The sequence below is a fragment of the Danio rerio genome, chromosome 24, assembly GCF_049306965.1.
Source record: "Danio rerio strain Tuebingen ecotype United States chromosome 24, GRCz12tu, whole genome shotgun sequence".
Taxonomy (NCBI): Eukaryota; Metazoa; Chordata; class Actinopteri; order Cypriniformes; family Danionidae; genus Danio; species Danio rerio.
In genome coordinates, this window is record NC_133199.1 from 30578221 (window position 1) to 30599360 (window position 21140).

At 33.6% G+C, this 21140-nt stretch overlaps 1 protein-coding gene across 21 annotated transcripts in view; it reads right to left on the minus strand.

The window, feature by feature from the left end:
• Positions 1-21140, minus strand: part of tnikb (TRAF2 and NCK interacting kinase b) — a 145296-nt gene that overhangs the window by 34199 nt on the left and 89957 nt on the right. For 6 of the 21 annotated variants that reach the window (XM_073940427.1, XM_068217082.2, XM_073940425.1 and 3 more), the window contains 7 exon segments: positions 18856-18942; positions 15515-15703; positions 8582-8746; positions 4713-4949; positions 3662-3771; positions 1432-1550; positions 1246-1343 (listed from right to left, as the gene is read on the minus strand). In XM_073940427.1, coding sequence (XP_073796528.1) covers positions 1246-1343; positions 1432-1550; positions 3662-3771; positions 4713-4949; positions 8582-8746; positions 15515-15703; positions 18856-18942 — 1005 coding nt within the window. 21 annotated transcript variants of the gene reach the window in all.

Here is a 21140-nt window from a genome sequence, read left to right on the forward strand (position 1 = left end):
CAAAGTAAAACGAATAAGACTTTCCCCAAAAGAAAAATATCATAGCAAATACTGTGAAAAAATACTTGCTCTGTTAAACATAATTTGGTAAACATTTAAAAAAGGAAATAAAATTCTAATAATTTTGACTTCAACTGTAATTTTATGTAGGAATAAGTAATTTTGCAGAACCTGAAATTGAGGAACAAACTAAGATGTATTTTAAAGCAGGTTCTAATATGTAACTGTAAAAACTGTGTAAATATATTTGTAATTAAATAATGTAAAATTGTCATGACTTCAATTACTTAGAAAAACTTTCTGACAACTAAAGTTCAATGAAACTATTTTTATATCCAGAAATACAGAATATAAAAAAGTAAAAATGTAATTTTCTATAATAATATATTATACAATATATATTTTTATAATGCAATAAAATAATATCTGGGAAAAGCTAAAACAGATTTCTCGTGACCCTACTTGTATAAAGTATATTGACTTCAAAATCATAATGAAAGTACTACGTGCTGAAATACATAAATTTCAAATTGAATGAGGTCTTTAATTGATGGATAAGACACTGAGTTCAGAGAGAACATCAACAGTTTTTGAGATATTAGGAATAGAGTGAAAATATTCAAATAGAGTTAATGGGAGAGTTCATCCAAAAATCTAAATTGGCTGTTCTGTTGCTTAATTTATTTATTTATTTCTTTATTTGATTTGGTGTTTGGTTGATTGAGGACTTTACAAATCACCAATTTCAGCTAAAATCTTCTTTAATATTCTATACATTCATTTTCCTTTAGCTTTATTCCTTTATTTATCAGGGGTCGTGGCAGCGGAATGAACCGCCAACCATTTCAGCTTATGTTTTATACACCGTTCTATGTTTTACTCATTCACATACATACACTAAAGCCAATTTAGTTCATCCAATCCACTTATAGGACATATTTTTAGCCTGTGAGGGAAACAGGAGCACCCAGAGGAAACCCACACCAACACAGGGAGAACATGCACACTCCACACAGAAACGCCAACACGAACCAGCAATCTTCTTGCTGTACCACAGTATGTTCTTTTCAATGTAATGTAAATAAACAGCCAATTGAAATGTCTGGGTGAATAATAATAATAGCTTCTTTAGGGTTGGCTGTTCTCATTTTAGTTTATCCTGGTCTCAGAAACAAACCCTGTGAGAGCAGAAATGTGTGTTACAGTTTGGTGATCTCTGTGGATTCTGGGAAGTGTGTTTCTCACCGCGGGTCGGCTGGGTCTGGTCACCTCCCTGTTCTCCTCTTGGGTTTTGGCCTTGGGTTCTTGGGACACTGCTGGTGATCCCTCAGGTTTATTGGAGCCTGTGGAGAAAGCGGAGCGTCAGGAGTCTGTGCAGAGGCCTGGTGTTTGTGCTCAGACTGAGGGAATACTCCAGAGGGTCTCTCTCACCTCCCAACCGGTTCCTCTCACTGGAGCCGCCCTGAGAGCTGGGTGTGCTGGAGCTGGAGGAGCTGCCACTGCTGGTCCTCTGGAGAGAGGGCTCCACGGGGATACGCAGGTCTGGGTTACTGCGGAAACACGATCATACAAGGAAGATGCAGAGGTTTTATTTCAGCCATAGCAGTTTTATTCACTCACCATTGACAGCTGAAAGATTGATAAATCTTCCCATTTTAATTGAGTAAATTACACATGATATCAAAACTAACCAAATTGATTTTGTTAGCTTACATTGCTAGTTTTGTGGTGAACAATTCATCTGTGCATGTCATTAAGAATAAAAAAAAAAGTTTACAATTAAAATCTTTAAATAAAATCTGACAATGCGCTTCCTGTTTGTTTTCAGTTAAACTCTCAGATCACGTCGGTCTGCGGTATTTGGGCGTGGCTAACATACTTAACTACACCCCTCCAACTGTTAGTTTTGACAGGTCTCTGACAACAAACAGAAATAGTATGTAGGAGGCATCTGTTAGGTTGTAATAACACTTCTAAAACTTTCCCTGATCTTTCTGAATGAAATGCCTACTTTATAATATCCAATCAGCTCACAGTAGAAAAAACAAGCCACGCCCACTGTTTTCTCATTTGATATTCTGTTCTCTAGAAACTACATCACAATACAAAACAACAGTCACAGCTTCCAGTTCATGCAGACTTGTCAAATGTAATGATTAAAGCAGATTTTAAAAATATTTATTACATGGCTGTCTGGAATACTCGATTCTGATTGGTCAGTCGTGACATACCAAGGCACCTGAGATGCTTAACTGCTAATTAGCGCAGGCTCATCCTGGAACTTTGAATCATATTTACCCTCAGTGAATACGTTTAAAGCCATATACTTACATCCACATTCATATGCATCTACTCCGCTTTGCAGGGTTTATTCTCTGATAACAACCTCCTGGATGCACTTCATTCCCAAAATATGTGATCTTGGACCACAAAACCAGCCATAAGGGTTATAGAAGTGATAAAAAGTGTTGGGCCAACATACTATTTGAATATCTGATCAAAATCTTGAGCAAACAGCCTTTACAGTTGTCCAAAATAAGTTCTAAGCAATGCATTATCACACAAAAATAAAGTTTTTATATAATTACAGTGGAAAATTTACAAAATGTCCAATAATAAAGATAATCTTTATGTAATATTCAGAGTATTTGTCATAAGTAAAATCAATAATTTTAACCCATGCAATGTATTTTTAGCTATTGCAAAAACAAAAAACTTGTGCACCCAAACGCATCTTTGCTTCTAAACTTGCAAGACGTGGTGCTAAGGAATCTATTTTAAAAAGCACAGCATAGCACGATATCCTGATTGGTCCACTGCTTTTGAAACTGACATTGATGGGCTGTGCTGCATGTGAAAGTTAAAGATTTTTCAACTTGATACAGTATTAGTCAAATGTCTGTCAAGTGCATGTTTGCATAAAAAAAACAATAGAAAAGTAGTGAATTGTGAAGAAAAACGCATTATGTGTGAACGATCCCCTTGTGGTCCAGGATAACATATATACAGTTGAAGTCAGAATTATTAGCCCACCTGAATTATTAGGTCTTGTTTATTTTTTCCCTAATTTCTGTTTAATGGAGAGATTTTTTTCAATACATTTCTAAACATAATAGTTTTAATAACTCATCTCTAATAACTGATTTATTTCATATTTACCATGATGACAGTAAATAATATTTTACAAGCTATTTTTCAAGACACTTCTATACAGCTTCAAGTGACATTTAAAGGCTTAACTAGGTTAACTAGGCAGGTTTGGGTAATTAGGCAAGTTATTGTATTATGATGGTTTGTTCTGTACACTATCGAGAAAATATAGAGCTTAAAGGGGTTAATAATTTTGAGCTTAAAAAAAGAAAAAAACTGCTTTTATTCTAGGCAAAAAATAAATAAAAATATTATAAGACATACTGTTAAACATCATTTGGGAAATATTTAAAAAAAGAAAACAAAAAAATTCAAAGGGGGGCTAATAATTCTGACTTCAACTGTAAATTTTTGTAATTGAGGGATTATAGTTTAAAAATAGAACAAGATTTTGTTGCCATATCCCCCAGCCTCAGTTAATGGAATGAAAGTAAAAATAAGAAAATAAAATACACATTGCTCTATTTTAAAACGAAGACAGAAGTTTAAAATTGAAAGAAGTATAATATACCTGGCTCGAATCAGATGTGCTCCGGTTCTTGGACCCAAACCGCCTGGTCCATTCCCAGGAGAATTTTTCCTCACCAGTGCAGGGGATATGGAAGTGGTCCTTTGGGGCACCTGAAGCATGTTAACAGATGTTAAAAAGTTACATTACCAAGACACACTATAAAAAAACACATTCTTTCCACTATCCTTTTGGCTTTTACCCCTATATTAAAACTTTCTAATTAAAACATGTAAGCCATGCAAAAAATTTGCTATCATAGTGTTACAACATGAATGCTTAATATTCTAAATGCTAAATACATTTTTTTTTTAATTTAAGATAGTTCAAACATTCAAGTTAGAAAGGATGGTGGAAAGTCATATAATCAAGCTTTCTACCCTTATGAATATTAATTATGATTTTATGACAGCAACTATGTAATAATTATGTTTTAAGGCAGGCTGATTGCCTTGTATAACCACAATTTTACCACAAATACCATGGTTAAACTATAGTTAGAGTAGAAACCAGTTCAAAAGTTGAAAACTACTGCTTTATAATAATACTTTTTTGAAAGGTCCCATGAAATTAAATTAAATTTTTTAGATGTTAGTATCAGTATTGTTCATTTTAGGATATCTATAATAAGCTAGTGCGCACCAAAACAGTGACAAAATTCACATTTAGAAGATATAAATCTGATATAAACACGTAAAACATGCAGTTTGTCACTTCCGCCTAAATTGATCACGTCACATCATACAGTTTCTCAGAAAATCCTGACCAATCAAAAGCTCTGTAGTATCTGACATACCCCACCCCCTTCAAGATGCTTCTCATTTGATGCGCTTGAGCTCAACCACTCTCACTGGCAGAGCTGAGGATAAACTAAACGCTATTGGCTGTTTTTTTTAAAGAGGAGGGGCTACACTATGTCCCGCCCTCTCTTCATATTTCGGTTGAGATTATGTCTCGAATAATTAAATAACATCAAATAAAAACCCCCATTCCAAAGCTCTTCACGGGACATTTTAAAAAGATAACTACAACACATTTTGCTCTCGATTCTGACCTTTGGAGGCACGTCCTCCTCCTGCCTCAGCCAGGAGCCGCGATCGTCTCGGCTGGTAATGCGAGGCGGTGGAGCCGGGGTCTCTGATGTGGGGTCAGAGTTCTGCCGAGGCATCGGGGGTCTGTGAGGCGACAGACCCTCCTGGAAAGCAGAGACGCCCTGAGACGACTGATCATGCAGAGACTGGGATCCTGTCATGGAGGAGCCATGGGACTTCACTGAAACTAGATGTGCCATCTGAAAGAAGGACTCTGGAGTCAGTGTTTTCACAACACACCTAAACTCTGTCAACTACTACTGAACTCCATGTGTAATGCTGCATTCCACATAACTCAAAATAACGATTGTCCTACTTCATAATTAGAAATAATTTCTAGACACTTTAAGTTGGAGGTCTGACCTTTGAACCTGTGAAAAATCAAACAGCCCTGACTCAGCTAGACACCTCATTTGACGACACTCAAGCGGTACTTCTGGTTTCAGTGAGATCAGTGCAGAGAAAGGTACAAATAGTTTTTTTTCAACACGAAATGAGTGGAATATCTATTAATAAAGACTCTTTCTGATGTGATATTAGCTTTGTAGCTTTTTGTCAGCAATTCTCTTCACTTTGTTTTTGTCATAATTGCCACAATAATACAAAATCTGATTAAACATTCGTACCTCATGTATGGAATACAGTCTGCTTCCTTTGAGTTAAATAGTAAACAACTTAGGGCCCTATCATACACCCGGCGCAGTGTGGCGCAAGACGCGGCGCGATAGTCTTTTGGTAGTTTCAGCTTGGCGCAAGAGTGGTTTTGAGGCGTTGCACTACGCTGTTTAAATAGCAAATGCATTAGCGCTCATTTGTGCGCCTATAGGCGTTCTGGTCTAAAAAGGGAGACGTTCTGAGGCGGACCGCTGGTGCGTTGCTATTTTGAGAATCTATAATAGATTTTTCATTAGACCAAAACTAACCCGGTCTAAACTCCGGCACAGAGTTGCGGCTCGCTTACGCACTGCTTAATACGCACAAGAGAGCAATAGGCAAATATCTTTACATATGAAAATATTTAAATATTAAGGATATATATAGGATATAATAAGAATAGATATAGGATATAAATATAAAGGATTAAAATATTACAAAACATATTATTTTCTAGCCTACATAAATATGAAAAACCACTGCTTTTATGTCTTCTTCATCTCGGGAGGCTTTTTCAGTTCATTCATAACAATTTGCTTTTGTATAATGTTATTATTATTAGCAGTATTATTTAATATATCCATATTTATATTTGTTTTACTAAAAACAAGCTTAGATTTGCCCACCTGTCAGGTTTTAGACCATAAGGGGCACAGCATGTGTTTTAGGACATAACTCAGATTTTTGAGCACATTTTGTTATTATTGTTCATTTATTCGTTTGCTGGAAATTAGAACTGAATTTAAAAATAGTTTTGAAACAAATATTTGCGCTTAACAAACTAAATAATTTATTTATAGACTAATTGATGTCTGTGCGTAAAGGTTTCCCTATCCAAGAGCGAATGTGAAAGTAGTTCCATTATCTCTTATTCTCACGCAGTAGATGCTCTGTTTAACAGTTTTCTGTTAAAAAACTGTTAAATGTTAACTGTTTGCTTGTGAAATGCTCATTTTTTCCACTTAGACTTACTTTGCGTCCTGTAAATAGCGAATGCGCTCTTGGCGCGACGCAGCTGACTCTTAAAGGGAATGGGAGATGAGACTCTGATTGGTTTATTCTCAAAACACACCTATAACTCATTAAGAAAAAAAACTCAACCCTTTTAGACCATGCGCCTTGGCGCAAAGCAGGGTTTCCTGCCCTTAAATGAGCAAAAACGCGTTCTGACACGCCCTGAAAGCGTTTGCTCCCTGCGTTTTGTGCTCTGCGCATGGACCGTCAAAATAGAGCCCTTAATGTGACTTCATAGCAAACAACATGAAAGTGGTTTGGAGTTTGCTTAAAGAGTTTTAAAACAGCTTACGAAACGTCAAAAAACATTCATGTAGAATTATCTGTGATCTGCTATTTTACGTAATCAGTGAGCGTGGCTCTGGGCTCCACCTTCTTTGAGCTCACACCAAAATCGTGCACTATAAGTAGGTACTACATCCGAATCTGAACCTACTTCAAGACCTTAAGAATGCTAGAACTATGTTAACTATGTATAACTAAGTTCATTATAGAATAAATAGAAGTATGAATGAAATTGGGACATACCTCATCTGCCATTTTGTCACTGACATATGACTAGCCCCACATGAAATCTGCACCCGCAGAAATCCGCAAATTTTATTTTTTAATGAAATATTATTATAGAAAATATATTCTGCCAGCTTGTTGATCACTGTTTTATCAAGAAATTGATACAATAAACCATTGTTTAAGGAAAGAGAGTTGAACGTTAAATGTAGACGCGGATTTTATAGTATATTATTAATTTACTTGTATAAATGTGTGTAAATTTATATTTATTCAGTTTTTTAATTAATTTCAGTAATATTACGGACTAATATAAAAGTGTTCATATGATTTATTTACAACACAGTTTGTAAAGTCATATTTTTTGTCTTTCAGCAGATACATTATATGACAGACTTGCTTTGTTTGCCAAATAAGTGGATCTAATAAAATTTGCATTGTAAACATTAAATAAAAGTTAAAAGGGTATTCTTTTTTATTTCATATATTAAGTTTTTAGTTATGAAACTCCCAAAATAATTCCACATAAATCTGCAGATTTTTTACAAATTGTTGGCAGACTCTGTCTGGCCCTACATATGACCTACCCGTGTCTGTTGTGTCAATTTACTCCCATTCATAAATCAACAGTTGTGACTTAATGGGATTTTAAAGAGCCTAGCTAATGTGTGCTTCAGAAGTAATAAGTTATCCATGTACTTCTTACGTCCTGTTTTTCAAATACTACAGATTCAGATGCACTACTCGGGTTAAGTACTATTTTTCACATACTATATAGCAGGAAAGTCTGTGATTTTGGATGTTGGTTTATGTCCTCAGCTTAGACACTGCAAAAAATGTTTTTTTCTTTACATTTATTGTCTCTTTTATAGTCCAAACACTCAGTCTTAAATCTCGTAGCATTTTGTAGACCAGCAAAAAATACAATCTTGTTTTAAGAAATAACATCCCTACAATACACCAAGAGATTTCATTACAAATGATCCTGGAAACTATGAAGAGGTGGTAGTGAAGGAGGATGTTTACCTTGTAACTATATTACAAGTGTGGCAGCCAAGAAGAGTATAACCAGGTACTGGTATAAGCATGATACCCCTTTATTGTGATTGGATACAAATTGTGACAGAAATAAACAACATGGAAGAACTGACATTTATTTTGAGACTTAAAATAGACTTCTTTTTAAAACATTGGAAGAAATAAATTGAATACTGCATTGTTAACAACTGTTGAATGCATTGAATCTATAACAATGTAAACCTTCCTCCAATGTTGTGTTTTTATTTATAATTTTTGTTTATTATTTCATGTTGAATATTAGAACATTTTATATCTTTGAAAGAAAAATGTTCTGTTGTAAAATGTAAAAAAAGTTCATAATAAAAATAACCTAATAAAATAAACACTTTATTTTCAAAAGGAAAACCAAATAATTTGACTTACCCCTTGGCAGATTATTTTGCTTGTTTTAAGGAAAAACCTGCTTAATTTTGACAGATTATTTTTGAAAACAAGACAATTTTTTTGCTGGTCTAAAAATGCTTCTTGATGTTAAATATTTGGACTAGAAACAGGAAAAAAAATCTAAGCATGAAAACAATTTTTGCAGTGAACTATTAAGACACTGGGTCTTTAGAGAGAGATCTGAATGTACCTGAGGCTCCACGGAGCGATGCATTGGAGGCGTTCGGGCCTGCTGTATTCCTCCACTGCTGAAGGACTCTGAACGGGGAGGGAGGGAGGGGTCTGAAATACGGTTGGCCACTTTGTGCTGGAGAGCTGGAGAGCTCTGGCGATTCAGCTTGGATCGTTCCTCAACCTGACAGACAGAGAGGATGTTAGTGTCCACACTGCTCTTCACAAGCAGTCTGTTTCCTCTTTGCTCGAGTCAGAATGGACTGCAGAACTGCAAAGTGGCTCATGTGTAACACTTCAGGATCTACACAAAATTAAAATGTTTTATTTTTGCTTGTTTTAAATGCTTTTAATTTCAAGCAATTAAATCCAGATGAACAAATGTTATACTCAACATATATTTACTCATTCATTTTCCTTCGGTTTAATCCGTGGTTTATCTGGGGTCACCACAGAGGAATGAACTGGCAACTTTTCTGGGATATGTTTTATGCAGTGGATGTGCTTCCAGTCGCAATCTCAACAAATATATATAATAATATAAATATAATACTTAACAAATGTCTATGCTATAAATATTTTTCAAAATATCAGGTTGTTTTATTGAAAGACGTCTCTTAGCTCATAAAGAATGCATTTACTTGATCTAAATGACTGTTATTGTAATATAGTATTATATTAGATATATATATATATATATATATATATATATATATATATATATATATATATATATATATATATATATATATATATATATATATATATGAACAATAAACACCAACAAAAGTTTTAATATCTAAATCTAAAGGTTTACTTTTGATCAAAATTATACCATATTGCATATCTCGTTACATTTAGAATAATAAGCAACAGGGAGTTGGTCTTTCTAAACTTTGTGAACCAAAAGATCTTGGGGGTCTCTCCTTACCCAATCTCCAGCTTTATTATTTGGCTGCTTAACTCAAAATAGGCATAGGCAGGATAGGCAGCACGCTCTATGGATTGACATTGAATCTTTAGTTTGTCATCCAAAAAGATTAGATTTCCTGTGGGTTATTAATAATATAATTCATATAAACTCTCTTACTGACAATGTGATTGTCTATAATACATTACTAGTTTGGAATGATGTAAAAAACATTTGCATATCCTCCAAACTATATCCAACCATCCATTCCCCCTTTGCCTTTGAACCCAGACTTCCCAACTCAGATTAGGAGCATCGGATTGAGGGACTGGAGCTCTAAAGGTTTGTCTGACTTTTCAGGAATGTTTACATCTGAAATTGTGAAATCATTTGAACAAATTAGAACAGAGTTTGATTTTCCCTTCGAAGACTTTTTTTTAAATATCTTCAAATTCTGCATTTTATAGAGTCCCTATTAAAGCAAAGCCAATTCCATTTTAAATTAACGATACTAGAAAAAACTATGCTGTCAGTTCTTTTAAATGGCTTATTTCTAAATTATATGCCTTATTAGTTTACTCTGAATCTTCAGTATTAAAGCCCTATGAGAATGGGGCCTAGGAGTTCTGTTTAATCCTGAAGATTGGTCCAAAATCTTTGTTGGTACTTTTCCAAAATGTTCATCAATTTCCATCCATAAACAAAATTTGACATTTTTCCCACAGAAATTCCATCCTTGGTCTTAAGTGCTTGTCAGAGCACATTTTTTCATGTATTTTGGTCCTCTGTTCACATTCAACCATTTTGGGAAGGGGTTCATTCTGCAATCAAGGAGATAATTGGAAAACGTTTTATTTTCTTTCCCTCACTTTTTTGGTTGAATGATATTCCTGAAGACCTTTTTGACTCAAACCTCTGTTTACAACTCTTACATTTCTGGCTAAGAAATGTATATTACTAAAATGGTCTACTCCTCAAATTTTAACCATTTCCATGTGGATTTCTCAGTTGTCAGTCTTTCTTCCATTGGAAAAATTAACTTCTGACCTCAACCACAAGCAGGACAAATTCAGGAGACTTTCCCTTTTCAGGAACCTCTCCAATCATTTCTACATAAACTCTGAAATCGTTTATTTAAAAAGCGTTCTGGCTTCTTTGGTTTTATTTTGATTATTATTATTATTATGATTTAAAACTTAGATTTGTAATTTTTTAATTAAATTGCAGCCCTTGGCAATGGTTTGTTTGTTTGTCTGATTGTCTTTGTTTTTTGTGCTATTTAAAAATACCTTAATAAAAAATAATTCTGCCATTTTTGTTTTATATTTAAAAACACTTTCTACATTAATATATAAATCTATATTTTTTTCTCCACTATTTAGGGTCTGAAACCATTAAATATATTCTATAATATAATATGTAAAAATGTTATGAACAAGATTTTTATTTGAAATAAAAAAAAAATCCCCACCAAATTTGCACAAAATGAACCGAATACATTATTATCAACACAAATAATATTATACAATTATGCAAGATTAAATGCTAATTAACACTGAATTATTGAATTTAGTATTAAAATCATAAAGACCAATTACATCATGTGACTTTAATGCATTTGTATAAATTATATTGACAAATGAGTTTACCTTTTCATAACAGAAAAAGCTAATAACATCCTTCTGTCAATCTTATTCATCTTTAACATTGACATAATCATCCGACTTGGAGTTTTTCGATCTGTAATGAAATGAGTGTGTCCCAATTTAAAGAGACGGCCTCATTACCAGACATTTCAGATATTTTTAGAGCTGCTCCCTCAGCTTGACTGAAGACCATCTTTTATTCAGTTCTGCGAGCCCAATCAAAGTCACTCGATAAGCAAAGACGAAACATATAAAGCAAAAGACGAAAGATGAAACATCATCAGGTTAGAGACAGAAAGGAAATGTTTAGTCCATCGTGTCCAGTACGGTAAAGAAGACGCTGAGAAGAAGCTGGATGTTTCTGAATTGTCAAATCCAAACAAGCTTCGGAATTATCATGCACCATTCACAAGCATTTTGAGATATGACAGGAATCACTTATGAACCATCTAAAAGTCAAGTTAACGTTTGAGACAGAAAAACCCAAGTTAGTGAGAAACTGTTTCATTGCTTCTGTGAGAATGAGGGGAGTTTTGGATCTGAAATGACACACAAACTTCAGCACATAATCCGTGTCTACATTTAACGTTCAACTCTCTCTTTAAACTATGGTTTATTGTATCAATTTCTTGATAAAACAGTGGTCAACAAGCTGGCAGGTTATATTTTCTATAATAATATTTCATTAATGATGATAATAATGACAGCAGTACATTAGATGGAAGAAGGTCCTCTAAATGTGGCTCAGTGGATTGAGAGACAAACCGGTCTATGTAAGGGAAAAAATGACTGCATGTCTACAAATGAAGACGGATATTGTTCTGAAGAGGTGGAAAAGTACTGCAACATATTTAGACATAGAGGTTAATTAACCGATCATCAATGTAATCTGAGGTAACTACAATGTAACTTGTACAAATGTGTCCCCTTAAAAGTATTTATAATGGCAGTACTTTCCTTATTTTGTGTTATTTTTCTTGTTTTATTTTTAAGTTGTGTATAATTATTATATATTTTTATTTATTCCCTCATCTTCAAGGGATTAAATTGTTGGGCAAGGAGTTGTTTAGAAAAATAAAAATATTGAAAATTAATAAATAATGTTTAATCATCTATTTTTTACTAATGAAATTAAAAAGCCTCTACTTCAATGAAAGGTAGATTTGCTGATAGCCATGCTATATTATGCAAATAACAGCAATTGTCCAGCCTCTTAACTCTTCACTCTTGTGTATTACTCTGCCCACATACAGCTACAAACAGAGGACACTCTACAGTTTGACAAATATTGCTGCTGTTGGACAACATAATGTACTTTTGATTTTTAGTCACAAATGTAGTTGCTTAGATTGCAAATATGCAGTTTATTTATAAGGATAGTGCCTATTTTAAATATTTATAATTTCAGAGCATCAGATTCAGTGCATCGGCCGCCATGAGCCTGTCAAAAAAAAAAATCACCTGTTTTGTCATCACTTTAGACATTATGCTAGAAAATCATTCAAATACTAGCTCTAAAATGACGTTGGTGAATGAGTAACACTTTCTGCTGTTCTAAACGTCAGCTGCAGAGGTGAATGAGTGGTGGAAGAAAGTAGTTCCTCATACAAAAGGGTTTTTGAGACTCTGCGTGTTTGATTTTCTGTTCTATATACATGATTATCACGTCAAACTGATGTATAAACGCAATATCACACGAGTAGCAGTGCTATATGGCTGTATATCAGTTCTGATGGGAAACTAAGGCACTCGGCCTGCGACCTCGAGTAAACACGCCTCGCCCCAGTGCCAATATAAAGCCATATCGCACTGCTAGTCGTGTGATATTGCTCAGGTATATAAAGAAATATTTTAAATAACTTTATACTTATTTGTGTTGTGTGATTTGTCATTTTAATTAGTGCTAATTGTGTTAATCTGCAAAACTGCTATATAAATAAGCTACTATATAGCACCACCAAAGCCACTAGTAGTTGACAAAAATGTTACTGTCCAAGCTCTTGTCTAAGATTCACAGAAATTATTAAAATGATTTGTTCAAAAATATGGCTTCAATATGTTTTTATGAATCGATTGTTGAACCATTGACTACAAGGATTCATTCAGGAACAAACTGTCTAGTAAAACAAGTTGAGAACCACTGATTTAAGGCTACACATGGTCAAACAGATCCAAACCTCCCTTTCAAACATATCCAAATCACAATCCCGATTCCTCAGTTTATCAGCCTTCTGTAAGAAGAAAAGGAGTGGCGATAGAGGAGATCAAACAGAAGATTAAGGAAAATTAGAACAAGACGACAGCAAGAGTTAAAGCTGTCCGATGAAAATCCACCCGACTAACTGGAAACGTTCACCCAGAAAACAAGAGGAAAACAAACAAGGCATTCCAGAAAGGATCATCCAAATGCCCCAGTAGGATGTTTTCCCCATTGATTCTTTATCAGTAGCTACACCATGACCAGATCGGGAAGCGTCTATATCATGACAAACAGAAGGATTCATGCTAGCAGAGGCAGACCTTTGAGACGTATAAGTCTCTTTCAATTTCAGCCCCTTTGCTGGAGCGATTGTGGCCCCGGGACTCTTGCTCAAGGTGCTGCTGGACCATCCTGGCCAGCTGGGATGGATCTGGTTCACAAGACACTCGGATTCTAGGAACGTTTGGCCCACTGACTATCCTGAGCTGGGGCTCGGCCAGATCCATCTCTCTGGAATGGGAGGATGCTGGGTAGGAAGGGGGTCTCGTGGGTTGATTAGAGGGGTTCTGGTCATGAGCAAGGAATTGGCCGACTCGTTTGTCTCCTGGACTGTTAAACGAATGGTGCTTCTTAGGAGGGATTCGAGGGGAGTTACTCTGAGCTCTCTCCATCACCTGTGTTCACATAAGCACAATAAAAGCGTTCAGATTGTGAGGCACAAAAACAAAGACGCAAAAAGGGCCGCTTTGGAGAGCGAGAACCAAAAAGCATCCTTTGGATTCTGAAACAAACGGGAAGTTATTCACAGAAAAAGTGAGATCAATTATATGTGCAAAGCCAAAAATTAAATTATTAGCAGGAGCAAATGTGAAAACTGACATAATGTCTGCAATAAAAACACTAGGGCTGAGTATGGATACAGATTCCTGATTCAATTTGACATATCGCTAAATGTGGCTGTGTCAGTTTTGACTTAGATTTGCTAAAAAATAATCAGCATGAACCAAATCAGTCTTTTTTAATCTTTTTTATTTATTTTTTTATTTATCAGGCCACATTAATGCAGTGTATCTTTTTAATCATTACCAACACAAGAAAAAGCCTTGTGAACTGAAATTTAACTACGTGCTAAATTATATCTGATTCTTTTGGGTACTGTTTATTTCAGTGATTCATTTGGTTGATGGATCACCAACACCAAAGTGAGATGTATGCAAGTTGTATGTATGAATAAGTCAATTATTATTTGTAAATAAAACCCCATTAACCACGTGTATATCATTAAATCACCAAAAAATGACCTACATGAACTAGAAACAAAACAAAACCTCAAAAAATATGAAGTACCAAAAAAATCATTAAATTCACTTACTGTAGTTATATTTCATTGTTCAGATTTGATTTGCTAAAAATAATCAGTTTACAGAGTCAATTGCTTGATGGATCAGCAAGTTGTATAAATCAAATCATAAGAGTCATTTATATTTTGTAAACAAGACCACATTAACAACATGTCAATTATTAAATCACTACAAACTGATCTACATGAACTAGAAACAAAGCCAAACCCCCCAAAAAATATTGAGGGCAAAGAAATTAATGACTTCCATTCACTTGGCTATATTTCAGTGTTCAGTTTTGATTTGCTAAAATGAATCATTTCAAAGTTTTATTTGCTTGATGGATCAGCAACACATGACAAACAGAACAAGTGTATAAACGAGTGTATGAATCAACTCGCGAGTCAATTATTGTTTGTAAATAAGACCACATTAACCACATGTCATAATCAAAACACATTAATACAGTGTGTTTTTGAATCACTAAACAAAACCAGCTCAAAAGAGTCATTTGTTTTGTGAACTGACCAACCCAACCACTCTCTGGGGTTTTGACTCCCTGAAACGACCCAAATCATAAGTGTCCTTTAGTTCATGCAGCGTTTTTGAGTCACCAAATAAAACAAACTCCTTTTTTTTCATGAACCGACCTACACTCACACAACATACGCTTTCTAATGAACTAAAAACATCTGAATCATTCATTTGTTAATGGATTGGCCATTGCTTACAACTCAAAAGTAATAACTGCCAATATTGTATCTGAAATATAACTGCAAATTCAGGAAATCTATATTTTTACCCAACCCTAGGTAGTACCATTCAAGTCAAGACCCTTAACCAGATCTCTCTGTACCTCTTTGGCCCAGGCCGGCTTATCACTTGGGTTGACCGAGTCTTTGTAGTGATACAGTTGTTTTTTGTCCGCAGGTCGTGGCTCCTGCTGCTGTTGTTGCAGTGAGACCAGGTAAGCCCTCTCCTGCTGGAGCTGCCGCTGCAACCGCTCGGCCTGACGCTGCTCCTCCAGCTGCTTGCGTTTATATTCCTATAAACGACAGAAGAGCAGGGTTTCACAGACATCGGGAGCAGAAAGCCACCTAAACACTACCCCATGCTAACAGCTTTGGGCTTTTGAGCGCCTAAAAATAACTGGGGGCTATCAGAAGTTGGAAAGATCTTCAAACTCGATGGCTCTACACACTAATCCCATCGATGGCCGGAGTGATAGCCGGAGTGATAACAAAAAGAGCTCCCAAACACCTCAGATCAATTCACACAATCCATACTCTCTGTAAGGACTGACATAAGATGAAAAGAAAGAAAGTGGAAGAACTTTAAGGCTTGGGTGACCAGACGTCCCGTTTTTTGAAGCATATCTTCTGTTGAGTCTTGAAGTAATCATGTTTAATTCACTTTTCTAAAAATTCTTAATTCGTTAATAAAGCCAAATTAATGGTAGCCAATGACGTCCCAGTATATTTTGAAGAACAAAAGTACCATCCATTCATATTTCCATATCTATCAATTTGCGGTTGAAGGTGTGATTTGCACCATCAGGTTGTACAGAGTAGAACTGCACAATATTGGAAAAATCTGACATTGTGATACTAAGTTTCTCTGCTATCTATATTGTCGGTAACACTTTACTATAATGGTCCATTAGCTAATGCATTTAATAACATTAACTAATTATGAATAATAAAGCATTTAATAATCACAGTTTAACATCAACTAAAGCATTATTAAAATCAAAACGTGTGCTTGTTAACATTAGTTAATGCACCACGAGTTAATATGAACTAACATGAACTAATGTTATTTAACTTAAATAACATGAACTAATGTAATCAATTTTAATAAATAGCATTATAGACATTACTAATAGTTTGTTCATGTTAGTTAACTAATATTAACTAATGGACCATTATTTTAAAGAGTTACCATATTGTAGAGAAGTGAATCATCACTGCTTATTCTGAGATAGGACTATTGTGGTTGTTGCTAGAAGGGATAAAGCTACAGCATAAAATTTATGAGAATTATTTATATTATTTATTTAAATTACACATTAATTGTATTAATTTTACGTCTAACCCTACCTTAACCCTAAACCCAACAATCAAAGTAATGTAAAAACAGAAATAATACAGAGTATTATTCAGTTCATTTATTACATTATTAACTCAAGTTGAATACCCCCATCCCAACCTTAAATCTACCCCTCACAGAAATGTAAAAATATTATGTTTGCTGTACAGTTTCACCAAAATAATTCTGTATTGATGCAGGTATGGATGGCTGTATCCCATCTAGTTATGATAAACTATTGAAACATATAATATGAAGAAGAGTGTTTAGCTGAGTACATCTTCTAAGCTTTTATTACAACCAATATACAGTTGAAGTCAGAATTATTAGCCCCCCTGTATTTTTTCGCCCCCAATTTCTGTTTGATGTAAAAAAAAAAAAAAATTCTCAACACATACAGTTGAAACCAGAAGTTTACATACTCTACACTGTAAAAAAAAAAAAAAAAAAAGGCACATAACCATAAAAAAGTCAGCTGTTAATGTGACTAAACTTTCTCTTTTAGGTAAGTTAAGATTATATATATACATTTTTTTTCTGTAATGCTTAATAGCAGAATAATGAGATATATGTTTTGAGAAATTTCTTGAGAAACTTTTCTTGAAAGTCAAATTTACATACAATAAGATTATTATGCCTCTGAAAAAGCTCAGATGATGGTGTCAAAGTTTTGGAAGTTTCTGATTGGCTAATTGACAACATTTGAGTTATTTGGAGGGACAACTGTACAATAGTATTTAAGGAAAACCTCAAACACACTGCTTCATTGTGTGACAACATGGAGAAATCAATTAGCCAGAATCAAGAAAAAGCCAGATTAAATTTTGCTAAATTACACTGGGAAAAATAATATTTTTTGAGACATGTCCTGTGGTCTGATGGAACTAAAATTGAACTGTTTAGCCATAATGACCAGTGTAACATTTGGAGGATGAAGGGGTAAGCTTACAAGCCTAGGAACACCATCCCAACTGTGAAGTATGGGGGCGGCAGCATCATGTTGTTGGGCTGTTTTGCTGCAAGAGGGACTGGTCCACTTCACAGCATAGATGGCGTCATGAAGAAAGAACATTATGTAGAAATACTGAACAACATCTCAAGACATCAGCCAGGAAACTAAAACTTGGCCACAAATGGGTCTTCCAAACAGACCATGACCCTAAGCAAACTAAAATGTGCTTTAAGGACAACAGAGTGAATGTTTTGGAGTGGCCATCACAAAGCCCTGATCTCAATCCTATAGAAAATTTAAAAGCTTGTGCAAGCAAGACAGCAAAAATCAGTTGCACCAATACTGTCAGGACGAATAGGCCAAAATTCCTGCAAACAATTGAGAAGCTTGTGGAAGGACACCCAAAACATATGACAAAAGTTATACAGTTAAAAAAAAAAAAAAAAAAACAAGGAAATTTATTTAAACGTTTGACTGTCTAGAAATTAATAAAAAAATTCCCTAAAAAATATTTCTCTCATTATTCTGGCATTTATCAAATGTAAATCATTTTGGTAATCCAATTACCATTTTGGTAATTTACTATGATCAGACATTTTTAAAAAATGGTTATGTTCCTTTTCTTAGAGTGAATGTAATCTACTGATTTCAACTGTAACAGTTTTGATAACTAATTTCGAATAACGGAGTTCTTTTATCTTTGCCATGATGCCAGTGCATAATATTTTACTAGATATTATTTAAAATACTTAGCTTAAAGTGACATTTAAATGCTAAACTAGGTTAATTAGGCAAGTTAGAGTAAATAGGCAAGTCGTTGTATAACAGTTTGTTCTGTAGACAATCAAAAAAAGAAAATTGCTTTAAAAATGTTTTTTTTATTTAATTTAAAAAAACTTATATTTCAGCTAAAATAAAATAAATACACTTTAAAAGAAAAGAAGAAACAATATTATCGGAACTAATTTGAAAAATTGCTTGCTCTTTTAAACATCATTTGGGAACTATTTAAAAAAGAAAAATAATTTACAGGAGGGTGAATAATTTTGACGTCAACTGTCTGTATGTGTACATGCATCCTCACTGTGCGTCTCATTTTCCACTCTGAGAAATCTGGTCACCCTGTTATAAAGGTGAGAGTTGAGATGTTAGTTTACCAGCAGAAGAGCTTGTTCTTGCAGAAGCTGCTGTTGAAGAATCTCCAGCTGCCTTTGTTCTTCTTCTAACTGGCGACGGATATACTCCTAACCCCATAGCAGAACCACAGTGAGAAAGAGAGAGGTGAAAAAGAGGTGACAGAGAGCTCCAAGAGTTTATGAGAGAATGAAAGATTAATCAAGAAAAAATCAGAAGGTAGGAAACCCTAATAATAACCTAATGCCCTTCGCAGCTCTCCTGTGGCCTTATGGCAGACTCACTACACAGAGGTCATTGGTTCAGAGGCTTGGGAGTTACTTTAGGACCCTGATCCTAATTTTCTAGAGCAGAGCAATTAACCCCGGACTGCTGCAGGGGAACATTGCCTCCAGGAAAAAGTGTTAGATGCTGATTTGGATTAAAACCACTTCTGTTACAGAGTGATAGGTGAAGCACAGATATCAGTTTGATCACAAAAGGTTTTATCGTCTTCCAGACAATGGGCTGCATAATGCATGGAGATGCATGGGATGTCAATAGGGATTTTCTATCTTCACGCATTGAAGATTAGGATTCATTTAAGTTGAACATGTCTTTTTCGTGTCTATGTTTAAAGAGTTAAGAGGTTAATAATTTCATTGTACTACAAAGTCAACACAGTCGAGATCCTTTGTATTAGGATGTTTCTAAAATAATATAAAATAAAAACAGTTTGTAATCTATTATTTAAGATTTTTTGACAGGGGAATATAATAAAATAAAACAAACCAAAACACACCAAAACAAACAAAAAAACAAGACAAAACAAAATAAAAACAGTTTATAATTCATTATTTAGGATCATTTGACAGATGAATAAAATAAAATAAAAACAGTTTGTAATCTATTATTTAAGATTTTTTGACAGAGGAATAAAATAAAACAAACCCAAACACACCAAAAAAATAAATAAATAAATAAATAAATAAATAAAATAATATATATATATATATATATATATATATATATATATATATATATATATATATATATATATATATATATATATAAAACAATAATAAATAAATTTAAACAAACCAAAACAAATAAAAAAACAACAATAAAAAATAAAACAATAATTAATAAAATAAAACTAAATAAAATAAAACTAAATAAAATAAAACTAAATAAAATAAAATAAAATAAAATAAAATAAAATAAAATAAAATAAAAAGCAAAGCAAAGCAAAGCAAAGCAAAGCAAAGCTAAGCAAAGCAAAGCAAAGCAAAGCAAATCAAAGCAAAGCAAATTTGTAATCCATTATTTAGGATCTTTTGACCGGGTAATAAATCGAAACAAAACTAAACAAACAAACAAAAAAACTTATTCTGAGAAAAATGCAAAAAAAAAAAAAAATGCAGATGGGGATCCATTATTGTAGAATGCTGCAAAAGGAAAATACGTATAAAATAAAATAAAAATATAATAAAATAAACCTAATTATTCTGGAATAATAAAAATAAAACCAGCTACATTAAATAGTAATCAATTTTCACATTGCCTTTTACACTGTATTTTTTATCAAATAAATGTAGCCTTGGTTAGAATAAGAAAATCCTTACTTTAACAAACTAATAATATTGTTATTATTATATTAATACATTTTCTGTGTACTGCAGGACATTTTTAAAAAGCACCATTTGAATTTATTACTTTAAAACGTTTCAGAGGGGGAAAGTCATAAAATAAAATAGAAATACAATAAAATAAACCTACTTATTCTGAAATAATATAATAGAAAGCAGTTTATTTAAATAGTAAAAACATTTCACATTACCATCTGTACTGTATTTTGACTAAATAAATGAACCCTCAGTTAGAATAAGAAATCAGCACTTCAGACTAACAATATTGTTAACTATAATATTAATTCATTTCATTTTTTTAAAGTCAACACAGTTCAGATCCATTATTTTAAGATGTTTCAGAGGAAAAAATGCATAAAATAAAACAAAGTTGGAAAGTTTTATTTTAAAATACTGAATAATATTTTAGGAGGTTTCAAACAAAATAAAATAAAAACTGTTTGTAATCCATTAAAGATGTTTTGACAAGAGATTAAAATAAAACAATTTAAAAAACATGTTTCGACAGGGGAATAAATAAAAATAAAATAAAAACAGTTTATAATCCATTATTTAGGATGTATCAACAAGGAATTAAAAGAACAAAATAAAATAAATTAAAACAAAATAAAATAAAATAAAAACAGTTTGTAATCCATTATTTAGGATGTATCGACATGAAAATAAAACTAAACAAAACC